Source organism: Fusarium graminearum, chromosome 1 (genome assembly GCF_000240135.3).
Source record: "Fusarium graminearum PH-1 chromosome 1, whole genome shotgun sequence".
Classification (NCBI taxonomy): Eukaryota; Fungi; Ascomycota; class Sordariomycetes; order Hypocreales; family Nectriaceae; genus Fusarium; species Fusarium graminearum.
In genome coordinates this window covers 8,427,960-8,441,652 of record NC_026474.1, presented here as the reverse complement: position 1 = coordinate 8,441,652, position 13,693 = coordinate 8,427,960, and the positions used below count along the sequence as shown (strand labels likewise).

Genomic DNA, 13,693 nt, shown 5'->3' with positions numbered 1-13,693 from the left:
TAACTATACCTTTAATATATCCAAAATCGGCAGTATAACCTTGTTTCTCCTATTGTTCATATCTTCCTTCAACCGAGTCGTAAGTTTCCATACATTTCTAGACCTGGTACAGTCTTTCGACCATATGCAAGAGCAACAATGCCCAGCAGAAAAATTGATTGCATGATCCATTAAGAAATCGAGTATTTGTAATAGTTCAGGTAGCCGATGGGTGCCACAGCCCGCCAAACCCTCAAATATAGAGAATGAAAGAGACATCTTTGATGTATCTCTCTTATACTGTGTATTTTGATCTACGTACAAGATTCTGGACTCGACGGCTTACATGAGGATTGACTGCCAGCGCAAGGAACCAGATAGGGGATATTTAGTAAGCAACAAAGTGTAGGAGGCTATGGAGTCAGATTATTGGAATTTCGGGCCGATGTTGTGTGAATTACATGTGAGAGTGATGTTTACCCGACCAATATTTCGAGTCTGCTAAACAGCTTTTGGTAGTACAAGAGCAGACTGTAGGGCCATTGGATTGGAGGAATGCCCGGGTTTGGGTGTCCTGTATTATGCCATGTATGGGTACTCAGAAATGTATATACTTCCGGATGGGTAAAGACATTTGAACTCTATTATACTGGAAATTAAATAATTTTGAAACAAACAAATGAATTGTTCTACTACTGTAGGTACTATTGACAGTCAGCGATTTGTTAGCTGGTGGTGTTTGTCTTATATAGGTACGGGATAAACTTGCGCCGTCCCGGATACAAACAGACCTGGCTTGGGAAATGTGTTCCAAAAAGTTGAGGGGCAGAATTGAATGTCAGACTATACCAAATTAAGCTCTCAGCTCCATCAAAGACACCAACACCATCCTCCAAACGCTCAGAGCCCCAGATTCGAGGGTCGACAAGACATGACCTTTCCAAACTCCTACGATCAATCACAACCCACTCCTTCTCCCGCTCCAGCCCCGTCTCCCACCTCTTCAGCGCGTCACTTTCCCCAACAGCAACTGCCACAACCGCCGTACCATCAACAGCAACAGCAACAGCAGCAGCAGCTCCCAAATCAATACGTCTCTCCACAATCTCAACATCAGTGGCAGCAGCAACAACAACAGATCGCCATGATGAATGGTATGAACGGGACAAACATGGCGGCCGGAATGCCTGTCCCCACGCCTGCGGGCCACCAGGCTGAACTCAATTACATCTACGGCATGGTCGAGGAGCTTAGCCGCCAACTGGCAGAAAACCGTCGAGTTACAGAGGATATCGTCACCGGGCTGGGAAGAGTGAGGAACAAGGCCAAGACGCAAGGTGTTAGCAACACACAAGTTATCGAAAGCGCCGCAGAAGACATCAACAGTATGTCATGTCATTTTTTCTAACAAATTAAATCCACCAACTAATATCACACAGGTCAAGAACAAAACATCGATGCTCTCATCTCCCTCCTTACCGAATCCCTCGAAAAGGCAAAGTTCAGCCGCGATTCCAACGCCAAACTTCTCTCTCAATACGCCAACGCCATGGCCAACCTCCTACGACAGTTCCACGAGTACAAGACCAAGCATGTCAGCGACGTAGCCTCATGGCACCGCTCATACCGCAAGCAACTCGCCGACGCGCGCGACGAGAACGCCCGTCTGCGCGAACAAATCTGGCAGATGCAGGCCCACGCTGGGAAAGCCAACGAGAACTTGCGCGAGTACCGACGAAAGTACGATGAGGACGAGGGTCGTTGGAACAAACTCGTCGACGAGAAGGCGCATCGTCAAGAGCTGCGATTCTGGAAGCGCATGGCGATGCCTGAGCTGGACGACGACGACCCTTACTGGAGCGACGACGATGATATCATTGATCCGGCTGAGAAGGAGCGTCTGCATGAACTTGACCTTAAGGCGGCACAAGAGCAGCTCGACAGCCAGGCAGAGGATAGTGATGGTCAGGGTCCTCCCCCGCAGCTACCGCTACCAGGGATGGGGATTGGTAGTATGGGTATGATGGGAGGGATTCCCATGCAGCGAGAAGATTCAGGGTCCGGGCATGGCGTGCCTGCGCTTCCACCTCGACCATCAAGCGCGGCTTCAAGTACAGGCTCGACAGGGCAATGAGCGAGAAGATTTCTAAGATAAGAAAGAGGAATATTTTGATTTAGCGATACCCAAGACATGAATGGATATGTACTACAAAGCAATGAATGAATGGATGGCATCTGTAAATAAAGTCTTACTTATGGCAAATGCTCGACTTGACTTTTAAATACACAGCCAGCTTAGATCACCAAGAGCCTTGCATCGTTAGGCGTGTTGTCTTGCTAGTATACTTAATGATAATAGAAGCCTTATAGGGTAACCATGTGGTTGTAAACGCTATTCATATTTAACTCATGATGCATTATATCTATTAAAGGTATCGCCCCAACAAACCGTCGTATATTACATGTCTTTTCTACGTAAAACTCCTTAGCTTGCGGCAGCAGTTTGCCGTCTGCCCTGGCTGTTGGCGCCAGTCTTCTTCTGACCACCCGGTCTGGCCAGTGTATACTTGGCGAACGCCCTTGCGAGAGCCTTCTTGCAACTAATCTTCTGGCTGCCCACAAAGCTGTCTACCGTGACGGCGATGGCACGATCGATGTCCTGTGCCGCGCAGTACTCTGATAGACGCATACGGCAGAAGGCTTCGCTGATACGGATGATTGCTTCAAGATGTCGCACCTGAGCTTGTTAGTATTGGTACTGCTATTGAGGCGTGTGATATGACTTACTGTGATAGGAATGGCACCTGTGGCGATGGACTCGCGTCGCATATCGGCAAAGAGTCGTGCAATCTTGTCCTCGTCGATGTGGTAGAGCTTGGGGGAACAGTGCTCACGAGCATAAAGGATATACTTCCTCAACAACTCTTGTGGAATCTCACCCTCAGGCTTGCGCGTTGACCCTTGTGTCTCGGCTTGAGTATCGTGCTCAACCTCCATGGAGCCCTGCTCTGCTTGGCTTAGGGGATGGCTTCGGCTGTGGGATCCCACAATGAAACGGGCCAGACGCTCATCCTCCTCGGGCTCTACTGTGTCGCGAACAACACAGAGAATATCGAAACGCGACAAGATGGGCTCTGTCAACTCAACATTGGAAGAGAAGGGAGCTGTAGAGTTGTATCGTCCACCGATAGGGTTGGCAGCTGCAATGACACCACAGCGAGCCTGCAGGGTAGTAACAATACCAGCCTTGGAAATGGAAATAGTCTGTTGTTCCATGGCTTCGTGAATAGATGTTCGATCTTGATCGTTCATCTTGTCGAACTCGTCAATGAGGCAAGTTCCGCGATCTGCCAGCACAAGAGCACCACCTTCCAATGTCCATTCGCTAGTCAGAGGGTCTCGACGAACACTAGCAGTCAAACCAACTGCACTAGCACCCTGGCCAGTAGCGAAAACGGCTCGGTGGGCTGTCTTCTCTGCGTACTTGAGGACCTGAGACTTGGCTGTACCAGGATCACCTAGAAGAAGCACGTTGATGTCACCTCGGAGGTGGTGGGCACCCTTAGTGACCTTTGCAACACCGCCAAAGAGCGACAAGGCCACAGCAGTCTTGATATCGGTATGCCCGTAGATGCTAGGTGCTATCGAGTTGATAATCTTGTCAACAATGTTGGGGTCGCGTGACAATTTACGAATGTTTTGCTCATCCTCTTCTGTCATGCGGAAACCAGCCAGCTGGTCGTGAGACTTGACGACGTTGTTGGCTTCGAGAATGGTAGCAAACACAGGGAAGCCGTTACGATTGTTGAGCTGAGCATCGTAGTTGTTGCGATAGATTCCGGTCACTTCAATTTCCTCACCAGGCTTTGCCTTGTCGATGAGATCCCAAAGAAGGATGACCTCGCGCGATCGCGGCAATCGACCAGCAGGAACAGTACCGGGGGACTCTTGAAGAGAAAGCTTTTGGTAGTTTCGGTAAACTGTCTTTTCCGAGTTGAGAGTGAAGGGACCTCTTGACTGGCAACTCTGACAGTAAGTGATCTTGACTTCGACATTGGACTCTTGCTGGAAAGGACCTAGCGTCACACCGCACTTGGTGCAGTCAAACTTGACATACTTGAGCTGAGGGAAGACACCTGATCGTCGGGTGACGACACCGCTGACTCGGACAAGGCAGTTAAGATGTGACTGACGGAGCTGGCGGAGGGTGTAGTGTACGGGGAGATCGAAGATACGGACGTGAATCTCGGAGTGAATGCGCTCGTAATCAGGATAGTGCAAAAGGACAACGTCCATGGCAACCTCGTCAAATAGCTTGAGCATCTCCGCAGGCGCATTGGCCAAAAAGTAGGCCAGAATAGCCTTGCTTTCCGAGAGATGCTCATATGAGACCTCGAGAGTCTCAGCGTTGACCTCACCGAGCGTACGGATTCGGCTGCCGTATACTGAGGAACCAGATGTGTCGGTATAGGATGTGAGGAAAGCCTTGAACTCGCGTCTGATGGTTCGTTGGACTGAAGGCAGTGAAACCCATTCTGTCAAGCTGGAAGCCTTGACATCGCCAAGGGCCTCTAGCGATAGTTCCTCTGACATGATGTCTGTGTCCATTATGTCATCGGGATTCTCGTCATAGTTGTGGCGGCGGCGGCGGGGTTGAGCGGACAAATCGATATCATCTCCATCTTCGTCCAGTGCTCCCCAGACTTGAGGCATTCCCCTTCTTTCCTGGATGGCACGATCTCGTCGATTCAAGACCTTGTCGACTTGCTGTCGCTGGTCTATTCGCATATCCTCGTATTGCTCGTCGTCAATGCCTTCACCACCATAGTGGTCGTCCTCTAAATCTCGGTAATCGTTTTCGTAGCCCTCGCGGAACAGATCGACTTCGTCTTCGGCCATTTCGTCTATGTCGTCGATGTCATCTTGGATCATGACCTCTTCCTCAATATCGTCGTCGTCTTCGACACCATGCGTAATATTGAACTCAGGGGGTGACGAAGGCATGGGGCTTGAGGCCATGCCTGCTGGTGAAGGTCCATCATCTCCTCCTGTGCGTGACCGCTTGCGATTCGGACGAGCCGAAGATGGGTGTAGTGGGGAGCTTTAAGCAGTTAGTTGTTGCTCTGATAATAGAAGAGGATGTTTAGTGAAAGGACGTACCTCATATTTTTTACCCTTCAAGTATTTCGTTGGTGGGAGATACTGTGATAGAGCACTTGCGTAGTTGACAGCTTAAAGCTTGGTACTAAAGTATCGAGACTGAGGGGCTGATTTTGTTGTATTGGGTTGGGAGGGAAACGATAAAAGCAGGTGGAGTAACTGGGCAAGGGGTAATTTCATAAGTGCAGGCGCGACTCGACGTGTAGATTGGTTGGCAACTGCCCCATGCGCGTAAAGTACTTTAGCTGGTGGTTGTCTAAATACTTGCGACAAGTCTCCATATTTACTGGTTGGTTAGTGTCCGCGTTATTGTTTCGCGGCATCTGGTCCCTCTATCAACGTTGTGTCGCACTGCATCCAAGGTAGCGATAGCTGACCATTCTCCTCATCTTGTCTCTGCATTTCCATTCCCCATCAATTCTGACAAATCTGTCATCCAATCCTTTGATTTTCATTTTAATTCATTTTCTTTCTTTCCTTATACCACCTCCTTACACCCGAAAACCTCAACCTTCATCGCCATCATGTCTGCAGAAGCTCCCGCGCAAGATGCGCCTCAACAAGAATCTCGAGCGCGCAAAGACAGCTTCTCTGGAAAGTCGCAAACTTCGGAGACTTCACAAACTGCGGCTGAGTATGACCATTATTCAATCATCTATGGAATACCAATTTGACTGTTTCATAGATTCATTCGATCGCAAGAAGCTCTCGAAGCTGATGCTCGCGAGGCTTTACCTTACGTATGCTTGCCCTTTCATTCGACCTTTAAATCCGCTTATAATTATCTTAGAGTATCGACACATGCACCAAAATCCTTGGGCCCTTGCGACAAGCAGTTTTTGCATGCTTAACTTGCAATCCGCCTCCAGCTAAAGAGGGCGACGACTGGACACCCGCCGGTGTATGCTACGCTTGTTCTATCCAATGCCATGGCGAACATAACCTCGTCGAAATCTTCCAGAAGCGCAACTTTACATGCGACTGCGGTACTAAGCGCATTCCCTCGACAAGCCCATGCACTCTCCGTCTGAACGAGGCAACCAACACTCGAGGCGGGGTGCATTCCGAAGAACCCGACGTGAACAACAAATACAACCACAACTTCTGCAACAGATTCTGCGGTTGCCATTGCGATTATGACCCGTTCCAACAAAAGGGCACAATGTTTCAGTGTCTTGGCCTAGGAACGGTAGAGACGGGCGGATGTGGCGAGGATTGGTATCATCCAGGATGTCTGGTCGGCATGGGACCTAACTGGTTCGAAAAGATGGAAAAGCCGAAGAAGACAGCACCGGAAAACAACGAAGAAGGAAAATTGACAACAATTGCCGAGGGCAATGAAGAGAAACAGGACCCTGCCCAGACCGCTGGCCAGGACAAGGAGAAGGCCGCTGAAAATGCGGTTGAAGCAGACGAGGATGAAGACGAAGATGTCCCTATGCCCCCCGGATTCCCCGAAGAAGATGCATTTGAAGCTTTCCTGTGCTACAAGTGTGTCGAGGCGCATCCGTGGATCAAGCGCTATGCTGGCACTTCAGGCTTCCTTCCAGCCGTATTCCTCAACCAACCGGATTCCGAACCCAAGAAGGAGCCTGAGTCTGCGAAGGAGGAGTCCGTCCATACAACTGAGACTGCAGTTGCAGCTGAGGGTGGCCAAGATTCACGAAAGCGCAAGGCTGATGACGACGTGGAGGAGCCTACAGATATCAAGCGCATCAAGAGTGAATCTCAATCTGGGGACGAAAAGCCTGCTGAAGAGACAACACCCACTGACAAGCTCCCCTGCAAGCTAAAGAATCTCCCACCTGCCCCTCAAGGACAGTTTTCTCTCTTCCTCAAAGAAGACTTCCGTGAAGCCTTCTGTCGCTGCTCATCCTGTTACCCCCATCTCAACCCCCACCCTCAGCTTCTCGAAGAGGAGGAGGTCTATGAACCTCCCCTGTCAGATGGAGGCTCTCAAGTCGACGGTGACGGCGGTGGTTCACACGGAAGTGGTAGTCTTCTGGAGCGTGGTGAAAGCGCTCTTCGCAACGTCGACCGTGTGCGAGCTATTGAGGGTGTGATGGCTTACAACCACCTCAAGGAGCAGCTCAAGCCGTTCTTCCAGCAATTTGCCGAGAGTGGACAGGCAATTGGAGCCGAAGACATCAAGGCTTACTTTGCTAAGCTCAGAGGTGACGAGAAAGGTATCGAAGAAGCTGCTGCAGGTGCCAAGGATGGAGAGGGCAGTGGCAGTGGCAGTGGCGATGGGGATAACCGCAAGGAGCAGAGCGGGTTTTAATTGCTTGGGTTGAGGCGGTGGTATAGAAATGAATGGCGATGCAAGGCTTGATGACCAGATTGGTAACCGATGTTGAATTGTAATAATAGTGTATAATACAGATCGTCTGTCACAATTTGATGCCAAAGACGACGCCGAATTGGTTTCATACTCTTATTTTTGGCTTCCCGTTCTGACCCAAATATATTATTGCCCAAACTGCGAGTTAGAGCCAAGCATATTCTAGGTTTATCTAAGTGAATTCCTCCGATTGAAGTTGAATTGTACAGCCATAAAGCTAACCTGAAGGCTGACATCAGAGATCTAGCCTACGTTAGACTGCAGACCATCCCAATCCACGATCAGTTCTTTTGGGTTCCATTTTAGGACTGTTCTCTGAATTCCCATTCCCCTATCTATTTTGAGTACCCTGACTTTTCGCCGGTTTGTTGACTCACTGGTATGCTTTCCCACCAGGCCATTAATAAGGCGTGGGAGGTCATGGTCGACTTGATTAGGGCTCGTCTTGCTCAGCAGTCTTTCTCCCCCTCCCTTAGTACTGGGCTTTACTTTTGGCGTCGTTTTAAATGTAGGTTGTTTCATTGCTCTCGGCGATCCCTGGAAGTGGTAGTACGATATTCACAGTACTTGATTCTTACTGGTATGTGCTGTAGATGCGGTTTCCTGCACTGCCCCTGGGACTTTCGATGTACAGAATGAAGTAGGTAGTTCCATCGGTTTCGTCCTCTAGCCCCTCTTGGTTCTTTTTGTATCCCCATGGATGTATAATCACGAGCCACAGCGACAGTAACAACAAGAACAACAGCAAAAGAAACAGCAACATGCATCCTCCCAAGAAGTCAGATCTTGCCGAACTAATCATGATACAAGGAGCAGATGAGATCTGAGTAAGAGGAGAACTTGATTGAGCTGCTATCTTGATCCCCAGAAACTCAGTAAAGAGGAGCCGGCGGCATAAAGCGCGGTCGGTGTGACGGCGAGTTGAGATTAGGTTGAGAAAGGAGCAGTATCTAGAGTTTCACCACCAAGATACTCTCAAGTCATGAACCTGGTGTCGGCCTTGAGGTTAGCCATGATGCCCCAAAAGCACAGACATTCACATAATTAATATGGTAACGATCGCCATCGCAATATTTGTTGAAGTTCTAGTGCCGTGGCACTGTCATGGGAGTGTCAAAACGCAGCCATATTGCACACATCGTTTTGGCTCGCCAATACTCGGCGTTGCCTACTGAATGCAAGAAAGTTCAAAATATATCACCATTTCTATGGCTTCAATTTAACTTCTTCACAAACTCAAATCTGCCATCCCCCAACATAACTGAGTATCTCTTCTCTGAAAATGTCCATATTTTACATCATCACCCACGACGAGCAACATTCGAACCTCGGTCGCCCCAAAATGTCCCAAAGCATCGTCCCGTACCTATTGGGTACGCTGGTATTCCTCGTTTACGTTGTATATACATCTATTCGCACCGGCGCTGGTCTCCGTCACCGGACGGTAGAACAATTCGAGTTCTCCGAGGCCACGATCGAGGAGAAGATTATCTACCTTGGAACGCAAATGCGCTGGTGGGACTACTACTGTGGCCTTTGGTACATGCACCTGGTTATTCACCTGTGCGCTGCTTGCCAGACTCGAGGCTGGCCTTACACCATCTCCGTGACGTACATGATTGTATGTGTCGCCTACTTTTACGTCTTGTCAATGATACTTGCCATGGCCGAGGTTCAACTTCCTAGCCTCTGGTCTATGCTTACGGACGGTCGCCGGGCGGAATGATTCTATCCTTTGCCATCATTAATTCCACCTGAAGCATTATTGGCATTGTCAGGTCCGCCATCAGCCTCAGCAACGCAGTGATTGAGAAAGGCATAGTAGCGATGGTACTATTTTCGTCTAGGAGAGTAATGGACACGAATCTTGAGGTAAGATCTGGTCTTATTATCACTACTCGCTATGGAGACGATTATAACTAACTCGTTAATTTTAAGTGTCACAGAGTTTGCGAAGGTGAGCAGCATAACGATCGAGATTCTTTTGACCGTCATGTTCGGAGATGACTATGAACAAAGAGATACCCTTTGGCCGTGGAAGATACATTCATCGATTTGGGGTTTATAGAAAAGTGTAAGACTGTCTCGTTCAACTCGCTCAGAATTATTTGATGCTGACTGACAATCACTATCTAGGTGTTGATATGTTTGCACACAGAAGAAGAAGCAGCATGTGAGGAATAGGGGCTAGAGCGGACATCGTTCAGCATAGGGAATGCGACTGAAGCGAAGCATTTACTGGATACCCTCTTGCGCAGCATTTCTTGTACACCTTTAGCCGTAGAATGAGAGTCGTGCAAATTGATCTTTCTATCGAATTGTATCTCAGCCTAATCTTCGCCAACAAACTTAGAGCTCAACCTCGATAAATTCTGACGTAGGAACCGCCGAGCACGTCAATATACATCCATCCATTTGAAGTCCTCCCGAAACTGAGCCGCAAGCTACTTTTGCGACGCAGCTTCCACAAGCACCTACGCGGCAGCCGTAATCGGGAGCCATACCAACAGACTCTGTGAGTTCCAGCAGTGACATTGACTCGTCCTTCTTCCAGTGAGCCGTCTTGCCAGACTTGGCGAACCGGACTGTAGCTTTCTCCACGTCTCCTATAGTGTGGCCAGAGGCTGAAAAGCTCTCACTATGGATGAACGGCGGAGGAATGTTGCAACTTAGAAGAAGACTCTTCATGGTCGTCTCAAAGTCTTTAGGGCCGCAGATATATGCCGCCGAGAACTTGGATGGTAGATCCATTGCAGTGGTCCCAAACGGGTTGAACTTGTACGTCTCTCCCAGTAGTTCTGCCATTGAATCCAAGCTTGGCCTTCCCAAGACATCGTAGTCCCTTCCTCGTACGTCAATGTCACGAGGCTGCGTCATGAAAACAAACCTCCTGATAGGGTTGTTCTCAATCTTGCAGAACTCGCTGTGAAACTGCAGACCTCTCCCGTCTTTGACGACATGGATCCAGATACCTGGTACAACATTCATATTAGGATGGTTGGCATGAGCCTTCATCATGGCAAGTATAGGCGTGATGCCAATCCCAGCAGACAAATACAGTTGTCGTGGGGTTACAGCCTGTGACCAATCCAGAACGACTTGTTCCCACTCCACATTCATTGCACATCCACGAGGATGCACGCCCTGCGTCTTTGATGCTAATGCGATAGTGCTTAGGCTGGATCCGACCTGGCCAGTCTGAGATACTCCAGCTGCGGATATCGCCTGTTGGTAACCGTACAGTAAGGAATTGACCAGGTAAATACCAAGCTAGGTCTTTGTCGTCCGTGGAACATATATCGAATGACTTGATGCCGTTGCCTTCATCGATAATTCGGGAAACTCGCAACTCTCGCCACCCCTTCCAGGCGTTCTTACCTTTGTTCACGTCATCATTAATACCGGCCAGCTTTCGCTTGATTATCGATCGGTTCAAGCGGCGGAGAACGTCATGGTTTGCCAATAAGTTTAGAGTGTCGCGAGTCTTGAGGTCAGAGTCGAAGGCCAGTCGAGTAATGGTTGCCGCATCTATACTATCCCCTGATGATGATTCTCGAACCGCACGATTACCAGGACCCTTGCTGAGAACTCTCAAGTAGACACCCACCTGGCCAGTATTGGACAGAGTTTTGAGCCACGAGTCTTTCTGCCCGCATCTCCACGATAGCTTCATACAAGGGATGCGAGATCCACAGACTTGTAAGCGAATATTTCTGCCGACTCTCCATATATCTCCCAATCGAAAGTCAGATTTGGTCAGGGTTTTATCTGTACACCTGAAGGTGATGTTCTCTCCCCAGTGACACCAGTCCCATTCTGACCGATCAACGCCAAGCTCTGCGCACCAGTAATCGTAGTTCTCGGCGAGACAGATGTATACAGGACCATCATGTACCGCGGTCGCATTCCCAATTACTCCATCCTCATTCAGCTCGATGTATTCTGAAGGGGACTTCTTCGGTGTATGTCGACCATTGGAGAAGGAAGTTTATATTCAAATTATGAACTTGGAAGGAATGGGGTGCTTTCCTCTTATCCCGGTCAAGCTGTAATTACATAGACAACTTTACCATCTTCATCATCAACATCAACATCACCGGCACCATCCATCGTGTAGCCTTTTTTTTTTAATTTTTTTTTAATATATATATATATATATATTATCAAATTAATTATTTGATAATTATAATTTAACGCGTCCACTAGTCCTCCCATTGCTACCATGGACCCCGTCAACATCAAGCACCTCGAAGCCATGGGGCTTTTGCCCCCTGAATATAAGGCACCAGCTCTCCCTGTCCCAGTCCGACGACCGGTTGGACGACAGGTCCTGAAAAGGGTTGTCTCTCTCAGGGGCTGTGACCTAAATTGGTCACTTGACTGGTGGCAATATGCCGCCATGAAGCAAGAGAACATGGGGGCCGCTGAACGGGCCCAGTTTAAACGTGGGCGGCGTCAGCATAAGCTGATGCAGCGATGGCAGAACTCGCTGGCCAGACGGTATATTCTTTTCTCTCAATATAACTACCCTATACTGACTTAACTAGATACAAGAAAAGGGTTCGCCAGTGGGATCCTACGGCCCCTGACCCTATCAAGAAAATGGAGGCACACCTCAAGTGGGTGCCTAGGTTTTTGGCTAAAGAGGCCATCAGCCCTGAGGACCGGGCCCTTAGGCATGGGAAAATAGCCAATATGGCTGAAGAAGTGGCCATCTGGCCCATAGAGTAAGTGCTTTAAGATATTAACTTTAGTATATTAACTGTTATAGGCAAGCAGAGAAACACAGCCGTCTTCTGACGAAGTGGCCGTGGGGATATAAAGATCTTTACCAGCGACGCCGACATGAACGATACGCCCGGCTAGCACGTAACGCCGCTACCAATTAGACATTGGCAGCAGATATTTGGTTTCCTCTTCTATAGGATCTGACGTTGTGATGATCCTCTCTTTGACTACTGGCGCTGGACTCTCTCTTCTTGAAACCCACTAGGACACAAGTGGGTAATATACTTATGCAAAGGAAAATGCTACACCCGAGAAAAAGATCACTCGTTAAACACTGAGAAGGAAAACGTACACAACCCCTGACGAGGACGCACCTAGTCGAAGGTCGCGAGGCCTACCGATGGACGGCTCCCTTTGACACCTTAGTTGCTGAGTCAGGCACGTCGACGAAGAGTTCGCACTTCTACGCAGTGTCGACGATCAACTCCTTCATTATATAAGGAGGCTAAGACGAACTCAACTACATATAAGGCTATTAGGCAATACGGTAAGATAATTCACAGTCTGCATGTCCAGTCTCGATGTCGAACGCTAACGTTTTTTATAGACTCTTTTACGGAATGTTTGGAGGTTATGTTTTCCCTCGATCGTACACGGCCGACGGATAACACAACGGATACCCCGGGAACCTGCTGGTTCCAACACAAACATAGTCGTCATATGCTCAGAGCTACACACAGTATCGGTACATGCAGACATGCACGAAGCCAATACGTACTTTGAACGCTATGGGCCAGTATACCTAGCTATCAATCGATACATCAACCCATCAGCACTACGCCACTAGCGCAGGTAATGGAACCCGTCTTTGGGAGCCATAATCTGACGATCAACGGCCTCTGGAGACAATTATCTATCACGCTCTGCTCCCCAATACAACTGGTTTGAGTCGGATTCAGCGCTTACGTACCTGTTTCCAACGATGATAAGGCTGGACCCAATCACCATCAATGAAGTCCCTGGCCATTTGCCCGAGTTCCGAAAACGAGCATTCCGAGGGCGGCGATAAATGACCCACTTACACCAGAAGCTGATATGACATTGTTCTTATCGTATTCAGCTACTGAAGACCGTACCGCCTTGCTGGACGGTAACCCTTTGAAGGGAAAGCCTTGCCAACGAACAATTGCTGCCTTGTCGCCCTCTAGTCACCTCAACGTCCTACGTTATCGCTATCGAAGGCGCTCAACGACACGGGCATGAACCTCTTGGGTAACCCTCCAAGATCCTTTTCCTCAAAGGAGGTCGCTTTACGCAGAAAATTGCCTCTTGGAGCAAGGATTCTCCACACCCGGGACGACTTCAAGCAGTCTCATGTCAATGTCATTACCACCAACACAATGAGTCGCAGGACTACGTATGGGAGAGGCCGCCTGTCTCCAACATCTCGGATATCTGTAACTGGTCAACTGCAGGGTCATGATC

General features: G+C 48.8%; 6 protein-coding genes across 6 annotated transcripts; 4 read left to right on the top strand and 2 right to left on the bottom strand.

Annotated features, from left to right (window-relative positions):
- The first annotated feature begins 874 nt into the window (after nt 1-874).
- On the top strand, nt 875-2,285 carry FGSG_02623 (uncharacterized protein). The gene is made up of 2 exons (XM_011320267.1): nt 875-1,364; nt 1,419-2,285. The coding sequence occupies exons 1-2, from the start codon at nt 911-913 to the stop codon at nt 2,111-2,113; spliced, it is 1,149 nt and encodes a 382-aa protein (XP_011318569.1). The 5' UTR covers nt 875-910; the 3' UTR covers nt 2,114-2,285.
- A 179-nt stretch (nt 2,286-2,464) lies between these two features.
- On the bottom strand, nt 2,465-5,209 carry FGSG_02622 (DNA replication licensing factor mcm2; the record flags this gene model as incomplete). Its single annotated transcript, XM_011320266.1, has 3 exons — nt 5,140-5,209; nt 2,767-5,080; nt 2,465-2,716 (listed from the first exon to the last, which is right to left on the bottom strand). Exons 1-3 carry the CDS (start codon nt 5,142-5,144, stop codon nt 2,465-2,467), a joined length of 2,571 nt encoding a protein of 856 aa, XP_011318568.1. The 5' UTR covers nt 5,145-5,209.
- A 454-nt stretch (nt 5,210-5,663) lies between these two features.
- FGSG_02621 (uncharacterized protein) lies at nt 5,664-7,420 on the top strand (the record flags this gene model as incomplete). The annotated part of the gene is made up of 3 exons (XM_011320265.1): nt 5,664-5,773; nt 5,825-5,879; nt 5,930-7,420. 3 exons carry the CDS (start codon nt 5,664-5,666, stop codon nt 7,418-7,420), a joined length of 1,656 nt encoding a protein of 551 aa, XP_011318567.1.
- Nucleotides 7,421-8,822: 1,402 nt separating this feature from the next.
- FGSG_02620 (uncharacterized protein) lies at nt 8,823-9,206 on the top strand (the record flags this gene model as incomplete). The annotated part of the gene is made up of 1 exon (XM_011320264.1): nt 8,823-9,206. One exon carries the CDS (start codon nt 8,823-8,825, stop codon nt 9,204-9,206), a length of 384 nt encoding a protein of 127 aa, XP_011318566.1.
- A 623-nt stretch (nt 9,207-9,829) lies between these two features.
- FGSG_02619 (uncharacterized protein) lies at nt 9,830-11,590 on the bottom strand (the record flags this gene model as incomplete). Its single annotated transcript, XM_011320263.1, has 3 exons — nt 9,830-10,705; nt 10,869-11,422; nt 11,551-11,590. The coding sequence occupies 3 exons, from the start codon at nt 11,588-11,590 to the stop codon at nt 9,830-9,832; spliced, it is 1,470 nt and encodes a 489-aa protein (XP_011318565.1).
- Nucleotides 11,591-11,702: 112 nt separating this feature from the next.
- On the top strand, nt 11,703-12,369 carry FGSG_02618 (uncharacterized protein; the record flags this gene model as incomplete). Its single annotated transcript, XM_011320262.1, has 3 exons — nt 11,703-11,980; nt 12,028-12,207; nt 12,252-12,369. The coding sequence occupies 3 exons, from the start codon at nt 11,703-11,705 to the stop codon at nt 12,367-12,369; spliced, it is 576 nt and encodes a 191-aa protein (XP_011318564.1).
- Nucleotides 12,370-13,693: the final 1,324 nt, after the last annotated feature.